This window comes from Pholcus phalangioides, unplaced genomic scaffold (assembly GCF_987345545.1).
Source record: "Pholcus phalangioides strain wild (caught in Gottingen) unplaced genomic scaffold, Ppha-v1.0 ptg000029l_1, whole genome shotgun sequence".
In the NCBI taxonomy this organism is placed as follows: Eukaryota; Metazoa; Arthropoda; class Arachnida; order Araneae; family Pholcidae; genus Pholcus; species Pholcus phalangioides.
This window is the reverse complement of record NW_028301619.1, coordinates 9,900,597-9,925,907: the sequence shown is the minus strand read 5'-3', so window position 1 is coordinate 9,925,907 and position 25,311 is coordinate 9,900,597. Positions and strand designations below refer to the sequence as shown.

Sequence of the window (25,311 nt, the reverse complement as noted above, 5' to 3'; positions counted from 1 at the left end):
CACGAAAAATGTATAGGTGTACTTTTTACACCTTATAAGTATGCTCATTACATTATATGGGGTGACATCCATATTTGTTAATGACATTCGTATTTGTTATGGGCATCTTTTTCTCAGCCACCTCGTTGGGCATTTTGCCTGTTGTGTCGTTGTATTTGTATTTATTATTTGTATTATTGAAAAGTATGAAGCTGTGATATTGTGGAAAAAATATTAATTGAAATTCAGTCAGAAGTGAGGACTGTTAGATGAGATGAGTGCTTATTGTAGGTTAAATGATGGAGAAGTGAAGTTTGAGAATTATCATGCTGTAGGTCACTTTATTTATGCAAAGAGTGAATGTACAGGGGTTGGGCAAAATAATATGAACACCTGTGAAATGAGACAAAATCTTTATTAATAGGTTGTTGGCCCTTTTTTTGCATTAATTACAGCTTGTATCCGTCGTGGGATGGACGAATACAAGTCATGCACAACAGTCACAGTGATATGTAGTCACTCCTCCTGCAAAAATGTCATTAATTCTGAACTTGTCTTTGGAGGTGGAAACCTACTGCGCAGTTTGGCCTCTAAAATACCCCACAAAGGTTTAATTATATTAAGATCAGGGGACTGAGCGGGCCACACGAGGTTTTGCAGCTCATCATTGGTTCATCAAGCCAGTCTCCCACAATTCCAGCAGTGTGAATGGGTGAATTATCATCTTGGAACACAGGTCAAGAATCAGGGAACTAATAATGCACCATTGGATGAACATGGTTGGCCAGAATACTGACATAAACCTATGCTTTAACCCACCCATCCAGGACAGCAAGTGGGCCGATACCACGGTGAGACACGATGCCCCACAGCATCACTAATCCCCCTCCATGCTTAACAGTAGAAAGAAGACAGTCAACATCGTAAGCTTGTGCTGGCGTTCGCCAAACGTAAACATGTCCGTTAGTCTGGAATAATGTGAACGACGACGATGACATTCTCCCATCATTGTTGTGTCAAATTCTTATGTTCGTGACACCATGTTCGTCGTTTCAAGGCATTGTGTGGGAACTGAAGGCCAGGTGACATGTCATCCTGTTATTGTCAAAATGGTTCTTCAGCAGCTACTTTGCTGGTATTGCAATGTGCATCTTGATATAAAAGGTGTACTATCCACACACTGATGTTGTTGAAGTGCCGAAATGATATGGTTACATAAAATGGTATTATCCTTCTGGTCAAGTACAGCATCATCTACTTGCACATTTTGCATTTTTTTTTTCTTTTGCCAAAGAAATTTTCATTGCTTCAAAAGTATCCATGCAAATTTTCAAGTCATTCTGACCAGTAATTCTTATTGTATAGTTTTGGAATCAAAACTTTAAATTATAATTGCCCTGTATACAGCTGATTATTTTTCATAAATCTGTTACTACTATACAGTAGAACCTTGATTAACTGGGCTTAATGGTGAAAGTACAGTATGAGATGTGCTACTTATGGGAAAGAAAATGAAAATGTCTGTGAGGTAATGTAGCTACTAGTACTCAGGTCTTTGTCCTTTAGGGACAGCTGGTGTCTTTATTGGATTATAGGACCACCTGTGCCCCTAGAATGACAGTTTCACTACTGTTGCTGCTTCTTTGTGAAGGGGGAAAAACCCCTGCAAGATAAGGCACCACTGCATGGAGATGTGTAATGCAATCCTTATTAATGATTTTGCTAAAGATATGGAGCATCAGAATATAGCCAACAGTTAGGAAATGTGGTAAGAATGAGAAATTCTGGCTTCTGTATATCACTTTAAATAACTAAGATACTTTATATGAAAAAAATATATACATTCAGGCCACTTTTATGAGACTTTTTGGAAAAAATCATGTATACAATCTTATGTCATTTAAAGATATACCATCAGAATATCCCCCAAGAATATAAAATGTGGTGGGAATGAAAAATTTTGGCTAATAATGAACCAACATGATATTTTTCAAGAAAAAAAAATTATATTTAGGCCACTTTTATTTGATTTTTATAAAAAATCAAACTGGATATTTTAAAAAACCACTTGGTTAAAACCAAGGTTTAAATCAACGTGGTTTAAACCAAACAACCCTGACACGAAGAGACCTTTTTAAGAATGAAACCGAGTATTCTATTTGCTTTTTTGGCCACTGCTGAACAATGTTCAAAAAACCTAAGCCACTTGTCAATGAGAATTCCCAAATTGGTGACCCTAGTTGCATCCGGGATAGTAATATCGTTGAACTCATAAGTGAAACATGGGTTGTTTGAACAGAAATGAGTGACCATGCACTTATCAACACTTATGGTCATGCTCCATTCATTAGCCCATGCTGCAATCCTATTGGAGTTTCTTTGGAGCATCTCCCTATCACTTGGATTCCCAACTACCCCCATAAGCTTATAATGATTTGCTAACAATCCTATCGATCACCTATTCAAGTTTATGATAAAAACTGAAAAAATATAGGCCCCCAAGGACACTTCTTTGGGGGACTCCACTCTTCACATCTGTCCAATCAGAAAATTCCTCTTTCACTATAACCCATTGTGACCTATCTCTCAACCACAAAGACATAAGACTAAGTTTTGCATGAATTACATCTCATTAGTTCTTATTATTTAATTGATTGTAGTGAATGAAAGAAGGATTTGTTCAGTAATGAAAAGTTAATCAGTCAATTTTAATGCAGTCACATATTCTTGCTGCCGAAATGATCACCCTATTTTGTTGTGGCAAATTTCTTTCAGTCCCAGTATATTCTCGTACACACTCTGGTCATTAAAATGTTTATCAGAAGCTGATAAGTTTCTTTTCCCCATAGAACAAGGCCGTAGCAGGGGGGATTTTGGGGGTTTAGTCCCCCCCAAAATGTGAGAAAATGACTGAAAAAGGGCAAAAAGATGGCCAAATCTTGTTGTTCTATCACTTTGATCCTCCCCCCCCCCCCGAAATGAAAGTGGTTCCCCTCCCCATAATGAAATTTCTAGCTACAGTCCTACCATAGAACATGTTAGATTTACTTCCACTTGGCTTTTTAACAAAAAAATTTGCATAGGCAATATGATTTCTATATGAAATTTTCCCAATGTTAGTCACTGTGAATTCATTAGATATGATAAGCAGGGCTGAAGGAGCAGCATTTTCTACTGTGTTGTGCAAATCTCAGATTAGTATATCTCAGGACTGCAAAGTGCTATTATGGTAAAATTTGTCTGAATTCAAAGCAGGGTTGGCAAGTTTTTTGCCGCAGTGGAAAAAACCATGGTAAAAACCGCGATAAAAACCGTCCCGGCAAAAATAGTTTTTGCCACATTTTTGCCAGCACAGAATTAAAAAATTGGATTTATCTGTTTTGAATTCTATAAATAGATAACCATAAAATCTTTTACTTATGAATTTTTGATAACAAATCTATAAAAAAATGTTTTAGATCTATATATTTTTTAAGATCAAGTAAAAATCCCTAAAACTGGTTAGAAATCTTTGTTTACTTTTCAAAAATAGGGGGGGGGGGAAATAGATTTGTGAAATTGATGTTTTTCTGTAACAAAAACAAATGTCTCCTCCTTCCTTCCTTATATCTGTTTTGTATTCTGGATAAATTAGGCCAAGCCCTTATTTTTTTTTTTTGTTCACTAGAATGGAAAAAAAGTATTACTAGCGTGTAAATCTATTTTTTCCTTTTTCCCAACTGTGTCCTCTGATTACCAGGTATGAAAGCTTTTATGTATTTTTTGGGAATGGACAACGATAACACACCTTTGATCAGTAAAGTGGTTAATGGAACAAGTTCAGGTAATCTTGACTTGCTCTATGAAAGTACAGAATTTTAAACTAAAATCCTTTTTTCCTGGAATCTGTTAACATTTCATTAAGCAAACAAAGGGGTAGGAGGAGCAATAGAGGGAGAGATAAGCATTACTGCCAGTCAAGCAGCTTGCGTAAGTCCTTCATCAGTACATATTTTCTCTTTCTCACCACAACCCACTAGTATGAACAATAATGCTAGGATACAATGAACATAGGAGTGGAAAAACAACTATATAGGTTTTTGAAGTGCATCACAGTAGAATGGGGTGGGACTGGAGGAAAATACTGCTCCTTTCATTGGTTTTGGCAAGTTGGTGCTACATTCTTATTCCAGTACTGGTCACTATCCTAGACTAAAATCACCATTTACACCTCAGTAGTTTATGTATTTATCCCTTTTTGCTAAATCTTTAAATTGATAAGTAAATTGTAATTTTTAATCACTTAAAATTTTTGATTAAAAATGATCAGAAGTGGAAGAAAAAGAGATAATGTATGGCATTATTTCCTAGAATTGAAAAGTGATGGCAAAGTTTTAGCTAAGTGCAAAAAATGTGATCATGTGCAAAGTAATAAAGCTGCATGAATGAAAGCACATATTGCCAGATGCAATTATGAACCTTCAACTTCTGTATGTGTAGATAGTGAAATTTCTCTTCCCGCTCTAAACACTGAAAATCATCATTTCGAAGATGAAAAAAATCCATCTATCAAGAAATTTAAAAGTATTCATCAACCTTTAGATGTATTTGTTCAAAAGACGAGCAAAAGTGAAAAGGATAAAATTGATGAAGCAGTTGCGAAGTTCTTTTTTGGGTGTAATATTTCCTTTTCGGTCGTGGAAAATGATCTTTTTAAAAATATGCTAAAACTGTTGCACCCAGGATATAGCCCACCATCTTGAAAAGCTCTTTCAAATGACCTCCTCACCAACATTCATTGTGAGATGGAAAAGGAAATGAAGAAGGCAGTATCCAACAAAAGTGCAACTTAGATGGTTGGCGCAATATACATAATAATCCAATTACTGCAGCTTGTATCCAGATCAAGGAAAACTCATATCTTGTGCATGCAGAAGATTCTGGAGCAACGAAGAAAACAGCTGAATATTTAACTGAAAAATGCAGAAACATAATAAAACACCTGCAAAGCAAGTTTCAATGTCAGATAAAAAGGGTTGTAACAGACAATGCAAAGAACATGGAAAAAATGCGGCTTGAACTGAAAGATACTGATGAACTTATAATATATGGATGCTCTGCTCATTGGCTGAATCTTCTTGGTCAAGACATAACACCATCAACAGACAGTTACAAAACATGTGATCGAAGTACAAAAGTACTTCAGGAACCATCATTCTCCAGGTGCTTGGCTCAAAGAATGTGTAGGTTACGTTAAACCACATTTACCCAGCAGTACTCGCTGGAACAGTCAAATAATTTGTTTAGAAACTTTCATTAAGAATCACAGCTCCTATACTCAGATTGTTAATGATCACTCAAGAGAAATTGACTCGAACATTGTAAATATTGTAAGAGATTATAATCTCTACTGCAATGTTAAAGATTTGCTGTTGCAATTGAAACCAGTTTCAGATGCTTTAAATAGCATACAGAGCAGTCATTCGACATTGGCCTGATTCCTGTCATCTGTGGTGCTCTCTACTAAGAAAATCTGTTTTGAAGTCTCATATAATCCAAGTCCAAAAGCGTTTCACTCAAGCAGTTCTACCATACCATTTAGTTGCATATTTATTACATCCAAAATACAGAGGAGAGTTGTTAAATTACGAACAAAAAGAAAATGCTTGAAAGTGGTTACAGAGTGTAGATCCCATTTACATACCCCTAGCAATAAAATTTGATCTAAGGGAATCACTATTTCCTGAAACATACTTTTCTGCTGGTGTGATTGAATCGGTTGCTGCTAACAAATAGTGGGAAAGTATTTCATCTGTTTGTGACATTTCGAATGATTTTTGCAAACTAATAGCACATTTACAAATTTGTCCTGCTAGTTCTGCCGCTATAGAAAGGACATTCTCAAACTTTTCATTCATTCATTCTGATATCAGGAATAAACTTCCATTAGAAATCTCTTCAAAACTCCTATTTTGCTATGCAATGTTAAAAAAGAAATAATTATCACAATCATCTATTTGCTTTCTCAAGAATGATGACCTCAATGAAATAGTAAATTTTTGTTTTCATATTTTTGGTTGCTAAATATTCATTTTTATACCATGTAATCATGGTTCACATGTTTTTTAAGTTTTTATATTCAAAAGATTATTTCATAATTGAAAAACTAAGCTTGGTATGTCTTAAAGTAAAAAGAATAATTTTTGACATTTTTGCCAATTTTGCCATTTTTGCCTGGATTTTTCCACTTTTTGCCACTGTCCAGGCAAAAATCCAACCCTGATTCAAAGTGACAGTTGTTCTTCTGTTTAAAGCAAAATTTTATGGGTTTTAAATTGGTTTTCTGGCATGTGCATGCCAACATTGTAAAGTTTTGCAATTCTTTAACTAATGTTTTACAACTAACACTGAATCCTGTTTTGCTTCTAGGGCATCAAATCAACAGATCTCTATGTTAGCTTCCAAAAGGAACAAATTTTGAGTTGGTTCTCCCTTGCATAGTTGAGTTATACAAATTATAAATTTGCTCAGCACAGTATAAAGCAGACCCACACCCAGTTGATCCTGGGGCAGATTAATATCAATACCCTAAATAAAAAATCTTTGTACACATCAGTAGTTTAACTGAGACCTCTCCTACTAGGGGCCTAGTAGTAACTACTAGGGATAGACGAGAATAATGTATTGTCGGATAATCAGCATGGGTTCAGGAGGGGGAACTCATGTGTAACTAACCTCCTCTGCTTCTATGATCATGTGACTAGGGCTTTGGGTAAGAGCAAAATTGTCGATGTTGTTTACCTTGATATCCAGAAGGCATTCGATCAGATTCAACATTGTAAACTCTTGAAGCGTTTACATGAGATTGGAATTGGGGGCAACTTGCTGAATTGGATAGAATCGTGGTTAAGAGATAGGTCGCAACGAGTTATGGTGAACGGGGAATTCTCTGGTTGGACAGACGTCGCAAGTGGAGTTCCTCAGGGAAGTGTCCTTGGCCCCATACTTTTTTCACTTTTTATCGATAAACTCGATCAGGGTATCGATGGGATTACTAGCAAATTCACAGATGATGTGAAGCTAATGGGGGTAATCGGGAATGAAAGCGATAGGGAGTTGCTCCAGACCAACTTAAACAGGATTGCAGCATGGGCAAATGAATGGAGCATGACGTTTAGCGTTGATAAGTGCATGGTCGCTCATTTTGGTACGAACAACCCACGTTTCTCTTACGAGTTGAATGGTGTCACTATCCCGGATGCAACTAGGGTCACCGATTTGGGAATTCTCATTGATGAGCGGCTTAGGTTTTCTGAACATTGTTCAGCGGTGGTCAAAAAAGCGAATAGAATGCTTGGTCTAATTTTCAAAAAGGTCTCTTCGCGTTCTAAAGTCATTCTTCCGCTTTTTCGAGGCTTAGTTCGTCCTGGACTGGAGTATGCTGTAAGGTTTTGGAGACCATACCTACAGAGGGACATAGACTTGGTTGAAGGAGTGCAGAGAAGAGCTACGCGTGCCCATTTAGGCACACAGGGCTTGAGTTATGAAGAGAGACTTCATTTTTTGAATATGTTTACATTGGTTGAACGTAGGTGTCGAGAAGATATGATCGAAGTGTTCAAAATTTTCAATGGAATGGATAGGATGGATAATGAACTTTTAGTACACCGCCAATCGACTGCTTTTACAAGGGACACCAGTATCGATTGGTGAGGGACAATGCAAGGTTATGGTGTCGCAGGGAATTTTTCTCTAATAGGGTTGTTAATAAATGGAATAGCTTACCCCCGGAAGTAGTAAATTGTAACACAATTGACACGTTCAAAAAGAAATACGATAAACATGTTGGGGTAAATCGAGAAGCTATCCATACTTAGAATAAGACAACCATAAGTATTCTTTATGGGCGTTGTATAATATTTTATCATGTGTATATATTATTTATAATTTGTGTTAATCACATGAATATTAAATAAGTTATAACATTTTGTTTACAATTTTTGTTAATTGCATTTTTAATTAGGTTGCTGTATTTTTGAAATATATGACATCCATATTTTTATGGGCATCTTTTTATCAGCCACCTCGTTGGGCATTTTGCCTGTTGTGGCGTTGTATTTGTATTCGTATTTATCGCAGCATTGCTTTGGTTTCCCCTACATAACTAACTGGTCACCAATTTGCAAATATGAAAATCCTTGAATTTACCTTGAAAGAGTATGAACCATATTGCTTATTGTTTTAATTTACCTTCTTGTGTATACAATTCTATATTTTATTTTGATTTCATTTATTTATTTATATATTTTTATACCATTTAATGTTCAAATGCTTTCTCACAAATTAGAGACATCAAAAGAAGTTGATTGAAAATACTTATTTCTGCTATCTTTCAAAAATTGTTAATAAGTTGTACAAAAGAATATCTTACTTTACAGGTGAAAACAACTTTCAATTCACTCCTCGATTATTTCTTATATCAAGTTCTGCAGAGTGTCAGTGTGCCAAAGAAATTATATGCCCATTTTTTACAAAATCTCATTGCTGCCCATTCCCTTTTCTCCAAACTGATTTGAAAAATGCCTCTCAACCAGGTAAATTTCTTCTGCACTTTAATTCTTTCTTGGATTGCCTTTGATATTTTCATTTGCTGGTAATTGTCAGAACACAAATTAGAAAAATTTCTTAATCATGTGATCATTTTGCAGGTTCTTTTCTAGAAAATGACAGAGTAAAATGAAAATCACTGTGTAAATTAATTACAGTATTCACTGTATAGTACAGTGGAACTTCGATTAACGAGCTTAATTCGTTCTGCGAATGTGCTCGTTATCCAAATCGCTCTTATATCGAATCAAACTTCCCTCATAGGAAATAATGGAAACTCAGATGATTCGTTCCACAATTATTAATTCACTTAAAAATGACTAAGAAAAACGGCATTCAGTCAATAATTTAAAAAATAATCTTACAAATATTTCAATTAAATATATATAATATAATAATTTAACTAATATAATAACATAAATGAACATACAGTACGATAATGTATACAAACTAACTCTTACTCTAAATTAGTCAATAGAGAAGGAATATCGTTTAGGACGATTTACAGACTCTGTTGTTCGCAGACTTATTCTATTTGTGTGTCTTTTAAAAAGAACCTATCCAATGACATTTGCTTTTGCCTCCTTTTTACGATTTCTCAGAAATGGGAAATTACATTGCCACTGGATATTTATTGCTCTCTTTTCTACAAACTTTTGCACAGATTCCCACATTCTACACAACTTCTTAATCCCATTTGAAAAGTGAAGAATTTCTCCTCACTTCTCTCTTTTTCAGGTGAGATATCCTCTATAAACTCTTGCTGTTGCATGCAAAGATCCATCTACGGTCAACTCCAGGCTATGTTCTACCACTAGTTTTTGAATGTCATCTCTGCATGGACCTCCAATCCCATAGTCTTTACCAAGGACACAATCTCTTCGTCTCTTCGACAAAAGTTGGCACCCATTCATGAGCTACTCCCCCCCCCCCCAAAGTCATGTTCAATCAATAACGCTGCAGTCCACAGTTTTTTCCAAGCAAAATTTCAAAAAAAAATCTTCAAGTGCACATGTGGTTGCAATCTACTTTTGTATCGTAAACAGTCACGCTCGCACGTGTGTTAATTTCTCGAGTGATGCATGCTGACCGGAGACTGTAGGAGAGAATATTACTCACAATTTCACAGTATGTGTGTGGACGCAAGCGAGAAACCATCAGCTCAGTTGTGATAATGTGAAAATAAATAAAGTTCAATTTTTGCTCATAATGCAAATCATCACACATTAACAGAGTCAAAATTTGTTCAAAATATTTGCTGATTAACTGAACTGTTCATTAACCAAAGTTCCACTGTATAGTGATACCACTATGTAATATTTAGAGCCCGGATTATATGCAAATACATTTGCATATTTTGGTCTTTTTTTAGCATTAATGCGTATAAATCCATAAAATCAAAGAATTTTCAGTATAAGTGCATATTTTGAAAGGTTTATTTAAGCTCACTCAATTTTTTTTTAATTTTTTAAATAAATATTGTTCACAATATTTTATAACATTATCTTTTTTCCTGCTGGTGAAATTTAGTGAATTAATACATATAATACATATATGCAGTTGTTTGATGCTTCAAACAACTGCAAAATGATAATAATATCGTAATATCTAGAGCAGATAAAGGGGGGGCAAATTGTGATAATGCCTAAAGAGCAATATTCAGAGTTGATGACATCACATATTTTGAGTGGTCCTTATAAAGAATTAAAGAAAGATTCATCTGATTTTCACTTGAGAAAATTGAAAAAAGTGGTAAAAACCAGTGTCTCTCTTTCCGAGCATGCAAAAAAGAGCATAATTACATCAAACGCCATTTCGTCACGTATCTATGGCCTACCCAAAGTGCACAAACCAACACTATCTCTCCGTCCCGTAGTCTCTAACATTGGTACAGCGTCATACAAGCTCACTAAATTCCTTGTCCCAATTCTCTCTCCACTCACTAAATCAAATAATAATACAGTTAGAAATTCATCTAGCTTCGCTCAAATAATACGTACAATTGAACCCAAACAGCTGAACATGGTGTCTTTCGACGTAGTGTCAATGTTTACATTCCCATAGGTGGTAGTATCAGTTGTCTAGAAAGATGACTTAAAACCCACAATTTTTCACAGCCTGAAGTAGAAGAAATTTGCAATCTCACCTTCACATGTATCTCACAAACAGCCTTCAGTTTCGATGACAAGTTTTACACCCAGACAGATGGTCTAGCAATGGGCAATCCTATCTCGCCGATTTTGTGTGATATATACAGGGTGATTATAAAAAAACTATCCCGACATATGGGCCCCTAACTATCATACCATTCACAGAAACTGAATGAAATTTTGGCATAAGGTATTTTGATGTATGCGCTCAAGAATGATATGGAAAACAACAGTGTCACTCTAACAGTTACGGTTACAGTGAGAAAATTTCGAAAATATCAAATGGCAACACCAAGTTTTTTGTATTGGAATGTGATGTCCATTGTGAAAAACCCTAAATAGCGTTCGAACGGCAACTGTAGCATGAAAATCACCGGCGGTAGATAGGCTAAAAGTGAGGACAACCAATAAGGACAGAAAAGCAGCATAAAATAAAGCATTTTATTGTGTTTCACAAATTTTCCACATGACCTTGTGGAGGACTAATCAGGCTGGGATCTCAGCCGAAGAAACGGTGTGACGAATGAAACGAACATTAATGCTCTGGTGCACGGCAAAGTCCTTTTTACTTTTTCCTTGCCTAGCTCTGGGGATTTTCGTGCTACAGGTGCCATTCCAATGCTATTTAGTGTTTTTCAGTATGGAGATTGCATTCCAATACAAAAAACTTGGTGTTGCCATTTGATATTTTCGAAATTTTCTCACTGTAACCGTAACTGGTTTTTTTTTGGTTTTTTTTTTAAATTTTTAATAACGCGATCCTCACGTCGATATCTCCTGTCGATAAGATACTCGCCTAAAGTACCAAAGGATGTTTAGAAGTGTCACAAGTTCGATACCCGGTTCGTCCTTGTCAGAAAACTTTCTTGACACAGGGGTACAACAGAAACGGCGACATGACCACAGAAAAAATTGCTACTGCAGGGAGCCCCCCATCGAGGGGTTAGCGCACCAACCTCTCGATGAGTATAAAAAACAAGCCTGCCATTCGGAATCAGCAATAAACTGTAGGTCCTGGTCCTATTAGCCCTTGTGTGCAGAAAATGGCTGTGGTGCGACAAAAATGATCAAATGATTGGTGAATTAATAGAATCAGATAAGGGTGGCAAAATTCTTATAGTCCAAACAGCCCGTAAAACCATAAATCCACCACTGCGTAGAGATTGAGGGACTAAGTAAGTTAGTGACCCAGAGAACGAAGGACCAGGTCAGTGAATAAGCAAAAATGTGACCTTGACAGTTTGCAAGCATGTGACTAACCTAGAAAGCAAGGGACCAGGTCAATTAATCACTTAAAGAGCTTGCAAGCATGTGAATGACCAAAAGATGAACTAGAGAGTTTGCAAGTGACCTTGATCATGTGCAAGCATATGAGTAACTGAAACTGCATGCAATCATGTGAATGATCAAAACTGTGTGCAAACATGTGAATGCAGAAGCAAGTGACCTAGATTTGCTTGTTTGTCTTAGTAACCAAGCGGGCAATCACCACATGAAATATGTTGCCTATTTTTGCCCTATAAATGCCTTATTGTTTATTCTGTGGTATAGCATTTTTAGGGGGTTTGAAACAAAAGGTTTTAATGAGAGCATTTAACATCTGCTCAGATCAAAACACATTAGACAGTGAACTTGAAACCATCAGAGCAATTACTAAAGACAGGGGGTTCAACAAGAAGATCATTAACAAAATGAGTTGTAAATTCATGAAACCAGGAAGAACCACTTTAGAAAATATTAGAGAGAGGCAACTCAATGGAAGTGTAGTTATTTAGTGTGTTTTTTTTATCTAATTATTTTTTGGGTCAAACTCTTCTGTGTTTTCTTTATTTTTCTAGATGTGTTTAATTAGTCTCTAGTTTGATTTTGCCACAGATTTTTAGAAGGACCACAATTGTTGAATTTGCATGATAAGTGTTTTTTTTTTAAGGTTTTTAACAGCTGGCTGAAAGAGAAAATTCTACTGCCCTTGTGGAGAATCAAACTCACATCCTCTCTCTTGCTGAGAGAGCACCCTAGACTACAAAGGCAACGAATGTTTCAATCTTTCCTTGGAGCTCGTGCACTGAACATGACTGTACATAGATGGTCAGATCTAATTTAGGCCAAACTCACAATTCTTGACACTGCGACCAGATGGCAACTTATCTGAGGCTGATGTTACTCTTCGCTATCCATAGGGTGTAACATATCCATGGGTCCCCTGGTGTAAAAGTCCGAACTCATCACTTAACATAAATGCTTATCTTTTGTTGTTTTTCATCGGCAGTGGTGGTCGTGTGGCAGTGATCAAGGCAATCATGATGTTGCCAGCTTGCAATCATGATGTTGCCAGCTTGCAATCATGATGTTGCCGGCTTGCAATCATGATATCTAAATGAAATGGCCTTGAAGCAGATTAGCTTGTCTCGTGCGGCCGGGAGTTTACCCTTTAAATACCGGCCATACGCTGTCACAATCGCTATTTTTTCTCTGCACTATTACTACAATTACTTCTTGCTTTTGCTACTTGATAGCTAAAATTAGTTGTTCTCGGCTTTGGTCGTGAAATCTTAACATAAATACAAATACAATAACTAGTACATATAACTAGTTTTCTAGTTTCCAGCGAGTCCGGTGAAGATGTTGCAAAACTATTAGATTTTCATAAAACAAGTTTTGCAGTTTCGAGATTGGTGACTAGCTGCCCTCACTAGGTGATGAAACTCCTAGCAGTTTAGTCTTGATGAAGCTTCTAACTTGGTGCTTCCAGACTCTGCCACGAAGCTGGGCTGGAAGAGATCTCAGCAACAGGCTAAGTACAGTTGCAAAGTTCTGGCGTTCATTCATTCATGCCCATGTGCTTGTATAGGAGGGAATATCTGATGCTTTGTTTTCCGAAATTTTTTGGTGTTTTTCCCACTTCTTTGATATAATTTTGTGGGGGTGTTAGTGTTAGCGAACAGTCGACTTTTTCCCAGGTATTCTAAATAATTTGTTATTTTGATTTGAGCCTAAAATTGATTGTTAGTGAATAGATAGTTAGCTAATGCTATTGGGTACTTTGCATCTGAATACTTTTTAGGGGTGTGTTATATTCTTTATATATACAGCGTTCAAAATCATTGGTGGTCTGCTGGTCCGAGACCACCGATTAAACAATCAGACCATGAAGAAAAAAATTGTGGTGGTCCGCAAGACCAGTAGCGAAAAACTTTTCTCTCCCTTCCCCGCGTTGCTGACCAGTCATGATGTCTGCAGACCAGTAGGTTCTCGTATTAACTGTTCCCACGGACTTGTGACTTTTATTTTTTAATTCTAATGTTATATATATATATATATATATATATATTCTTTGTGATTTAGTGTTGAGCATTTTATGTTACTTAATTTTTTCGCACACAATCCTTTAGGTATAATTTGTATTGCAATGACTTTTAGGTTATTTTCATGTGTTGTTAACGTTTCTCGTTCTCCTATTGTTTGAATGTAGTTATATTGTTTCTTACCTATATTTTTAGCATTATTGTTAGTATGCCTCAACCTCAATTAGTGTTTTGTAGGGCTTGCAACGGGAGGTTTCCCTGATCTGGGGGAATGGAAGCTGAAAGTTTCAAGTGTAAAGGTTGTCTGGAAAGGGTAGGGTTGGAGCTTGTAGAGTCAAAGTGTTATGGGAGAGAGTGAGGGTTTTGGAAAGCCTGGGTATAATGGAGCCACGTGTTGCCAAAGAAGTAATCTCTGTGAACGACGACAGTTTAAGTGGGAAGTGGTTGGTTGAGTATGAGGTATAGGGTGTTAGTGATAGGGGTGTAATTATCACAGGGATTCTATGGTTAGGGATCTGGGGAACTAGGTGTGTAGGGATTTTCAGGGTTTCAAGCACTGTTGGCTTTCTTGGGGGGGGGGGGGTTCAGATGTGGCAGTGATTCCAGTACTGCCAAGGAGTAGTAGGACATTTAGGAGTAGAATCCACCATTTTACTTCAGACCTGAATGACATTTGCTCTTGGGGTCACGTTTTTGGAATTTCCTGGTTTCACTGATAGGTAGCTTTGTTGGGATGGGATTCACCTGAACAAGGGAGGAGGGGCTTTGTGTGGTAGGTTTATGATAGACTTAAGATTTTTAATCCCAGACTCTAGGTAGACGAAAATTTGGTTTAGTTAATGGTAATGATATCGGTATTGACAAGAAACTACCCACCTCTGACTTGGATGGCTTTTCTATTAACACTAAATTTCAGGGCAAACTAAAATGTATGCTAATTAACGCCAGGAGTTTGGGCAATAAGAAATATTTTTTAGAAACTATGATAGCTGTGGAAGGCCTAGACCTTGTAGCCATTACAGAATCTTGGGCAAATGATGGGATGAATCATTCTTAAACATCACAGGATATGATACTTTTTTCAAAAATAGATCTGATAGGAAAGGGGGTAGAGCCTTGATTTACGTGAAATCATGTTTGAAGGCTAGAGAGCATAACATGCAGAGAAGTGATGTTGGAACTATATGGGTTGAGCTTAAAAACAAAAAATGCCATAAGGTTATTGTACAACTTTTCTATAACCCATCGAATTAGGATCCAAACTACATCTCCAAGCTTCATGAAGAAATTTCATACACGTGTAAACATAAGAAAGTAGTAATATTAGGGGATTTTAATTATCTGAGATTCAGTTGGGAGAACCTATTGGCTAGGGATTAATATGAGAGAGATTTTCTTAAGTTGGTGCTTGATAATTTCTTGTAATAGCAGGTATCAGAAGCTACTATGGGCATTTCTATTTTGGATTTGATTCTCGCTAGTTCCAAGGATCTTGTTGAACACAACAAGTGATCATTGGGTTAATAACTTTTTTGTAGCTTCTTTGCAGATAATTCGAACAATTAAAAGTATGGTTCTTTGTTTTCATTTTGTTGAAAAGGTTATGGTTAATTTTCAAAGATCAGTTGGTATCAGTGGGTGTGGTAGGTCAGTGGGAAGAATTCAGAACAAAACTTTCCTCTGTTTTGCATGATGTCATACCCTTTGTTCGTAAAAAGCAGGTTTATCTATCGCACCCCCTCTGGTTCACGGATAATGTGAGTAATCTTTATCTTGTAAAGAGAAGTACATTCAGAGAATACAAAAGTGAAAGAGATGACCTGTCATCATTTACTGAAAAAAGGAGGGCATTGAAGAGGGTGGTTAGGAAAATTAAAAGGAAGTTGAATCTAGGCTAGCAGATAACACTGACAATGAGTCAAAATCCTTTTTCAGGTATGCCAACAATAGATGTAAGGGAACAGTTTGCCCCCCCCTCAATAGAAGGATCTAGGGTAGAAAGCAATGTATAGGCATGTGTAGTGCTTTCAATGCATTTGCATATTTTAGCCTTTTTAGCATTAATGCATATAAATGCATAAAATCAAAAAATTTTCAGAATAAGTGCATATTTTTAAAGGTTTATTTAAGCGTAACAATTTTTTTATAGTTTTCCAAATAAATATCGCTAATCATACAGTAAAACCTCTCTTTTGCAGTCACTGGCAGGACAAAAAAATTCGTTCGTAAAAGAGGGGTGACCGTTGATCAGCGGTCTGAAATGCATACTTCTATTATACAAGGGAAAATATTATTTGGCGTAAAAGAAGGGTGACTGCATCTGAGGGGTGTTCGCTAAGAGGGGGTGTTTTACTTTATTTTTATCGATTTAAAAATCAGTTTTTCTACCACAGGTAGAATTTAGTGAATTAATAGAATTGTTTGTATTTTCCAAATATCAAGTGTTCTATTTTTAAGGCTATTCCTAGAGATGTGTCAAAAGCGTTCAATTTTTTTAGAAATAGTGCCCAAATTCTTTTGTTGGTATTCTGTGAGCATTACTGAGCAGCTGCAACAAACTAGAAATAAAAAATGCCTAAGTAAAAAATATGAAGTTTTTTTGCATATGCAGTATGTACAATATGTGGAGATATTTTTTGTAAATGAATATACGCACTAAGAAATAGAAAATATGCATTTTAAAAGCATATCTGCTTTATTGCATTGTGATTTTTTAAATGTATATTTTCTCATTTTTGGTAATTTAAATTTTTTCTTGTATTTTTTCTTGTTAATTTTTTCTTGTAAAATTTTTTTATTGTATTTTGGGTTTTTAATGCATATTTTGACATTTTAAATGCATATTTTTAGGGCACAATTTTGCTATTTGTTTTAGTGCATATTTGCATATTTTTAGGGCATAATTTTGCTATTTTTTCAGTGCATATTATCCATGAGGTAATGAAGCCCTCAACAATATTCAGGTGGGACATGTGGAAATACTAAAACTTCTAAAATATGTATGTGCAAAGCACCAGGGCCAGATGATATTTATCTTAGAGTACTTGGGGAATGTGCAAAAAGGAACTGTTTGGCCCAGTTGCATAGATTTACAAAAGTAGTATTGCTGAGGGTATGGTTCCAGGTTATTGGAGGCCTGCTAATGTGGTTGTTCCGATATTTAAAAACAGTAGTAGAGAAACCGTGTTGAATTATCATCCAGTGAGTTTGACGAGCTCCCTCTTGAAAATGTTTTTTAAATATTATCAAAAGGCAATTGGTGAAGCGGAGAGATGAGAATAATGTAACGTCAGAAAACCAGCAGAGGTTCAGGAAGGGGAAATCATATTTAACCAACCTCTTTCGCTTCTATGATCACGTGCCTAAGGCTTTGAGAAATGGCAAAAACGTTGATGTAGTTTCTCTTGATTTCCAGAAGGCATTTGATCGGGTCCAACATGGTAAACACTTGAAGCATTTTTACATGAAATTGGGATTGGGGTAAACTTGTTGAATTGGATAGAATTGTGGTTGAGAGATAGGTCACAATGGGTTATGGTGAACTGAGAATTTTCTCATTGGACAGGCGTCAAAAGTGGAGTCCCTCAAGGGAGTGTCCTTGGCCTGATACTTTTCCCTTTTTCATTGATTAACTCGATCAGGATATCGATGACATTGTTGGCAAATTGTCAGATAACATGAAGCTAAATAGGTAGTCCGGAATCAAAGTGATAGGGAGTTGCTCCAGACCAACTTAAACAGGATTGCAGGATGTGCTAATGAATAGAGCATGGTGTTTAGCATTGACAAGTGCATAGTTGTTCATTTTGGCTTGAACAACCCATGTTTCACTTAGGAGTTGAATGATATCACTATCCCAGATGCAACTAGGGTCACCGACTTTGAAATTCTCATTGACGAGTGGCTTAGGTTTTTAAAACATTGTTCAGCGGCAGGGTTGGCGAAAAAAACCCGGGTTTTTCAGAAAAAACCCAACCCACTGAGTTTTTTTCAGGGTTTTTGATATTGAAACATAAGGAAAGAAAGTTATATATGCTGTAAATAAATATAATAGACTGGGTAATTTATGACAATTATTATGTATATAAGTATATTAATAATTAGCACAGAACATTAAATCAATATTGATAAAAATTTTAGCTGATTTAGTGTGTGCTTAAACCGCAGCCAGAGTTCAAAGACTTCTAGTGGAGAAACACTGTTTCCAAATGATAAGAAGAAATAATATAGCAGTTTATTAGAATTATGATAAAAAAAAAAAAAATTCCCCCCTTCCCCCAACAAATTATTTGTAAACAACTAAATTCTGAAACACATCAATCTTATTCTCTGAAAAAATAGTGTAAATTAAGAGTTAATTTTTTTCTAGATATATACCTTTGCTTTACCTGAATACTTAAATAAGTTGTATTTAGATAATTTTAGTTTTTTGTATTTGTTTGCAACACTTTCTTTCCTTTAAGAGGAAAAGGGAAACATTCCAGAAAGAATTTATTGCACCTGTTAAGTTGTAAAGCACTAGCTGCAAGCCATCTGATCTCTTATTGGATAGAGTTTACAATGTAGTTAGAGTTTGATGATATATACAGGGTGATTATAAAAAAACTATCCCGACATATGGGCCCATAACTATCATACCATTCACAGAAACTGAATGAAATTTTGGCATAAGGTATTTTGAGGTATGCGCTCAAGAATGATATGGAAAACAACAGTATCACTCTAACGGTTACGGTTACAGTGAGAAAATTTCGAAAATATCAAATGGCAACACCAAGTTTTTTGTATTGGAATGTGATCTCCATTGTGAAAAACCCTAAATAGCGTTCGAACGGCAACTGTAGCATGAAAATCACCGGCGGTAGATAGGCTAAAAGTGAGGACAACCAATAAGGACAGAGAAGCAGCATAAAATAAAGCATTTTATTGTGTTTCACAAATTTTCCACATGACCTTGTGGAGGACTAATCAGGCTGGGATCTCAGCCGAAGAAACGGTGTGACGAATGAAACGAACATTAATGCTCTGGTGCACGGCAAAGTCCTTTTTACTTTTTCCTTGCCTAGCTCCGGGGATTTTCGTGCTACAGGTGCCATTCCAATGCTATTTAGTGTTTTTCAGTAAGGAGATCGCATTCCAATACAAAAAACTTGGTGTTGCCATTTGATATTTTCGAAATTTTCTCACTGTAACCGTAACTGTTAGAGTGACACTGTTGTTTTCCATATCATTCTTCAGCGCATACATCAAAATACCTTATGCCAAAATTTCATTCAGTTTCTGTGAATGGTATGGTAGTTAGGGGCCCATATGTCGGGATAGTTTATTTATTTATTTTTTATGATCGTAAATGATCTTGTTTTTTTTTCTTGCAACTTTTATGGAATAAAAGCTAGAGTTCAAAATGAACTTCCGATTGTTGTTTTTTTTCTTCAGCTCAGTCGGCACGCTCTGGGCTGCAACAACCAATACCTCCTTCTAGAGTAGAAGTCCTTCTTCTCTAAAAGGTATTGCAACCAAGGGCGTCGGAGGTGTTTCGAAACTGTGGGTGCTCGTCTTTAGTTTTATATCAGAAATTTTCATTTCTGGATCAATTCTGGGGGGGGTGCTCGGATCCATGCCAGTAATTACCGTGGGTGCTTGAGCACCCACAGCTCCGACGCCACTGATTGCAACAACCCACTTCTAGGAAAGCCCGTCTTTATGGTAGCATGTATCCTGTGATCGTATGTAGATGTATTTGGAGTTGTTGAAGGTCATTAAACTTTTGTACTTGGTATTTTTTCTGGAGGAGTTGAGAAATCAATATCTTAGAAAAAAAGAGTTTCATAATTTTTGCCGAAATAATTTCAGCCTTTCGGTCCGTAAGTGAGCGAAGCTTCCTCTGATTACTGGCAACCATAGGTGGAGATAGACTTGGAAGTCTGGGGGGGGGCATGATGATGATGATGGCAATTTATATATGCATATATACATTAGATCAGTCAACTTCACCTTTTATGTTGGGCGCCCCCCCCATGGCCCCCACAAGGGGTGGACTGACAAGGCTCCAGCCCTGGGGCCCGGGAGGATTTTAATCATTTTTTTGTTTTTTCACGCTATAAATTCATCATAAAGGGGGCCCCGTGAAAGTCTGGTCAGGGGGCCCGTAAAAGATCCCAGCCTAGGGGCCCTGCTTCAGGATGTGGGAGGCCATGCCCCCCCCCCCCCCGCGTATCTCTGCCCATGCTGTCAACAAAGGAGTGATGTGAAGCGCTTGTGCAAGGTTCTTTAAAGAAAGAAAACAAAAAATGAGTAGCAAGTGTGTGTACTTTTAATTACTTGCGGCTGAAAAATCCCTTCTATCAAGATTGGTTGCTGAGTGTGCCAGACAAAAATGCCGCCAAATGCAAGCTGTGCTTCAATGGGTAAATCGGCGCTGAAATCCATTGAGCTTATATTAGTTGAGGGAGTATGATGCAGGGCCATAACTAGGATTTTTGTATTGTCTTGCCGCCCCCAGCAATTCGGAATTCGATAATTTTATAACGGTGTTCACCTAAAAATTGCCACCCGGGGCAGTTGTCCCCCTCCCCGCGCCCTCTAGTACCGGCGCTGGTATGACGTCAGTGGTCTACATCATTCCTTGGAAGATCACGTGACGTGTTGAATGTCTGCGCATCTCCATTATTTTCTAATGGCATCCATAGTAGTTTAAAACAATAAATGAAAGAAATAATTTCAGTATCAATGATACGATTCCAAAATTAATGAGAAATAATTCCAGAATTAATGAAAGAAAAAATTACAGAATTAATGAAAGAAAAAATTACAGAATTAATGAAAGAAAAATTACAGAATTAATGAAAGAAAAAATTACAGAATTAATGAAAGATAATTCCAAAATTAATGAGATATAATTTCAAAATTTATGAAAGACAATTTCAGCATTGATAAAAGAGATAATTTCAAAATTAATAAAGCAATAATTCCAGAATTAATGAAATAATTTTGGAATCAATAAAAGAATTCAGCATTAATGAAAGAAAGAATTTCAGCATTAGGGAAAGAAACAAATCCAGAATTGATGAAAGCAATTATTCCAAAAGTAATGAAAGAAATAATTCCAGAATTGATGAAAAAATTCCAGAATTAATGAAAGAAATTATTCCAGCATTAACGAAATAAATTTTTTCATCATTAATGAAATAAATTTTTTCAGTATTAATGAAATAAATAAATTCAGAATTAATGAAATAAATAAATTCAGAATTAATGAAAGAAATAATTTAATCTTTTTCTATCTTTAGAAGAGTTCTTTTTTTAGTCTTTAAAAGAAAATTAATTGCAATATTTAGAGACTAAATTACGTTTCAATGAGGAAATTGACAGGCACGAACTGTGTTATTCAATGTGTCATATGTTTTGTATGATATATGTGTATGTGGCCTCCTTTATTCATTACGGATGATGTGAAATAAAGTAGGGGGTAGAAATGTAATATCTAAAAGTTTTAATAAAAATTAAATATGCGCCTATTCATGTGAAAAATATGCGTTTGTAAAAAAAGTCCTTGAATTTCTAAGTTTTACCTTGAAAAGTGCTTGAATAGTCCTTGAATTTTTTTTCGTTGGAAAAGTGTGAACCATGTTGATATTTCAGTGCTGCCATCTATACTTTGAATTGTGAGTGAAGTGTAATGATTGAATATTTACATTGTAGGCCTGTTGCTCTCTGTGGTGAGACTTTTTAACGAGGTGATCGGCTAGCATTCGCGCCTTGAAGTTGGAAAACACTGAAAACCAACTTCAGCCGACCACCACTGGGGCGCCGGTGGGGTTCGAACCCGGATCCTCGCGATGCGAGTCCGTCACTATGACCACTCGACCATCACAGTGGCGTTATTGCACTACAGATGTTTCAAATAGAAGATGCAGATTTCTATCCAGGAACAATGTTTTCAAAAAATGTGATAGTTGACTCAAAAAAGTGGTGGAAAATCATGCATTGCAAGGCAAAAAAAAAAAAAAAGATTTTGATTGCAGACTTTTGCAAATTTTTGGAAGACCTGCATTCAATTACATCCACACCTGCATCAATTGAGCGAATTTTTTCTATTATTGGACTAGTATGGTCAAAACTGAGAAACAAACTTGGTTGTTTTGAAAAAGCAAAGAAATATATATTAGTGAAAGTGTATAGATCACTCAAATCAAAAGGTGTTATTGAAAAGGATTGGTAATTGTGAATTAGAAAACATTCATGAAAATGTTTATTTTCTTTACTTGTAAAAAAAAGACATAAAGAACTATAATTTAAATAGCATTGAATGCAGATTTATTTATGTATGTGTTTTTCTTAAGATAGAGTCATAACCCCCCCCCCCTCCACATCCTGGAGCCAGGACCCCTTATTGGAGATCTTTCGTGAGGCCCCTCTGTAATGAATTTATAGTGTAAAAAAAAATCAAAAATAATATTTGTGCCCCAGGCTGGAGTCCTGCAAGCCCCACCCTTGGGGGGCCACAGAGTATATAAAGACAATGCAATAAAATCATACTCTATCTGTGGCCCCCACAAAGATATGGTAATGCAATAACATCATTACAAAGCGTACTGTTTGCGAGTAAGTGCAGTTTTGGAGGTGTAGTTTTTGTTGGGTTTTTTCATGGGTTTTTTCTGAAAAAATCCAGTGGGTTGGGCAAAATCAGACCAAACCTGTTCAGCGGTGGTAAAAAATCTAATGGAATGCTCAGTTTAATTTTCAAAAGGGACTCTTCATGTTCTCCTAAAGTCGGTCTTCTTCTTTACCGAGGCTTACTTCGTCCCACACTGGAGTATGTCGTAAGGATTTGGAGACTAATTACAGAGGAACAAAGATTTGGTGTAGAGGGGGAGCAGAGAACAGCTACCATGCTCTGGTTGGCACACAAGGCTTGAGCTATTAAGAAAAAATTTCCTGTATATGTTGACATTGGAAGAACAAGGTGTCAGGGATATGATCAATCCAGGTTGTGGTGTTACAGGGAGTTTTCTATAATAGGGTTGTCATTAAATGAAAAAGCTTAACGCTTGGGGTCATGAATTCTCAACATAACTGATGTGTTTAAAAAGAAGTATGATAGACATTGTGTGATAAATGGAGAAGTTATCCATTCTTAATTAAGGTACAACCATAATCTTTTTTATGGCAGTGTATTATATATTATTAAATTTTTTTGTTGATATATGCTTTTATATTGGGTAGTTTGGTTTTATTTGACATCCATATTTTTTATGGGGAAATATTTTCAGACACCTCATTGGGCAATTTGCCTGTCATGGCCCTTGTATTTCTTATACCATACTATCTCACTCAAGATCAAACCAATTCTCAAAAAGTTTAACCTAACACCATAGATGTGCCTACTAAAAACTTTTGTCTTAAACTCCTTAAAGATGATATACCACAGAATAAAGAATGGGGCATTTATTATATCCCATGTGGTTATTGCCCACTTGGTTACATAGGGTGAACAAGGAGGCTCATAAAAACTAGATTAAATGATAATGCTTGCTTTGTTAAACATCAGACTTACACTTAGGCGCTCTGCTTCATTCTGATCACATTGCGTTTGATAGACATGTATTTTTCATTCCATTGAGCTACTGAGATTGAAGATTTGGTAATCAATCCAAGTGGGATACTCTGTCAGCATGATATTTTTTATCTTCTGAAGACGACACCCATAGCGTGTGGAAATGTATTAATAGTTTTTGTATTTCCTTGTATTTGCCTTATTTGTTGGTAATTTTTTTTAGTATTATTAGGCAGTTTTACCTTTAGACATAATAATTGTGGCAAAACATATATGAAGGACTTAAATTTTTCTTTTTTCAGCTTTATTCTTGTTAGATAACTCATATGAAGTATATTTGTGGCAAGGGTGGCTACTAGCAGAAGATGAAGAAAGTGAAAATTTGACCACAGGTTCAGCTGAGCTGCGATGGGATATAAGTCGAAAACTTGCTTTAGAAATTGCTCTGAAGTATTGTCAAGGTGATGATTTAGCACTTTCACATAAAGTACACTGAGGCAAGTGGAACCACTTTTTTCATTAATAAAAATTCAACTAAACACCTATGAAATTTGTAGACTATCAATGAAACGTGTTGAAAATATTGCAGTAAGTTTTTTGAATTTTGCTTTTTTTAAAGGCTAATGTTTTAAACTTGTTTTCCACAGTGTTCCCTTTTTCCAAGATTAATTTTATCTTTAGTTGGCCAAGGGTTCCACTTGCCACGATGAGTGAGGTAAGTGGAACTTATGGCTGATTGTGCTTTAAAATCAAACGGATCACAAAATGATTATCATAAACCAATGAAGTATAAACAAAGGGAAATAATTCGTTTGAACCATAAAAAGCCCAAACATTTTATTATTTTAGTATACAAACCTAAGTAACAACCTCAGTATGCAGAAAACTCACAATGTTAATTAACAACTTTGGCATTCATAAAACTCACCAATACCCCCCAAATCGATAGGGTCCAGTTGAGTGATAGGTCACAACGGGTTATGGTGAATGGGGGTATTTTCTGATTGAACAGGTTTGAACAGTGGAGTCCCTTGAAGAAGTGTCCTTGGACCTATATTTTTTCACTTGTTATCGATAAACTTTGTTGTTAATCTAGTAGTCCCCCAATAGTATTTCACTTAACCCCTTCTTGGTCGGATTTTTTTTCGAATTTCCGATCCAAAAAAGCATTTTTTTTTATTGCTGAAAATTAATATAATATGTTCCATCCTGAATTACAAAATTCAAAATATTTTCAACAGTAAGCAGTTTTTTGCTTGACCTACTGGTGGTCATGCATGTAACATCCCATTCACTGATCTCCAGTTTTTCTTGCAATGCACCCAAGTTTTAAATTAAAAAAGTAGTCTGATACTATATTTATCAAATCTATTGCTTTGAGGCATTTAAGATAAATATCTGCACAAAAAGAATTATTAAAAAATACATAAAATAAGTTTTGGAAAATGGTTTTACAACCTTGACGTGAAAACAGCTTTTCAATCTTTCTTTGCGATCAGAGAGGGAAAAACACATTAAAATCATTTATTACAGATTATTTTATTGATTACTTTACAAAATAAAAATGAATATCAAAAATATCTTGAATATTTTTTTACTGTATGTTCTAACCACATCACACTAAAATTGAAATGAGGGGAGCAAGCCACACTGTTTTTTCTTTTACCCACGTCCTTACTGAGCTCATATCATTGTCTTCTGATTCACTAGACACTGAATAAATGTCATAACTATA

General features: G+C 35.9%; 1 protein-coding gene across 1 annotated transcript in view; it reads left to right on the top strand.

Moving 5' to 3' along the window:
* The window catches only part of LOC149067666 (supervillin-like), a 238,023-nt gene that overhangs the window by 187,510 nt on the left and 25,202 nt on the right, over positions 1-25,311 (top strand). The window contains exons 19-20 of the mRNA XM_089252480.1: positions 8,397-8,552; positions 23,879-24,037. Coding sequence (XP_089108606.1) covers positions 8,397-8,552; positions 23,879-24,037 — 315 coding nt within the window. The remainder of the gene's footprint in view (positions 1-8,396; positions 8,553-23,878; positions 24,038-25,311) is intronic.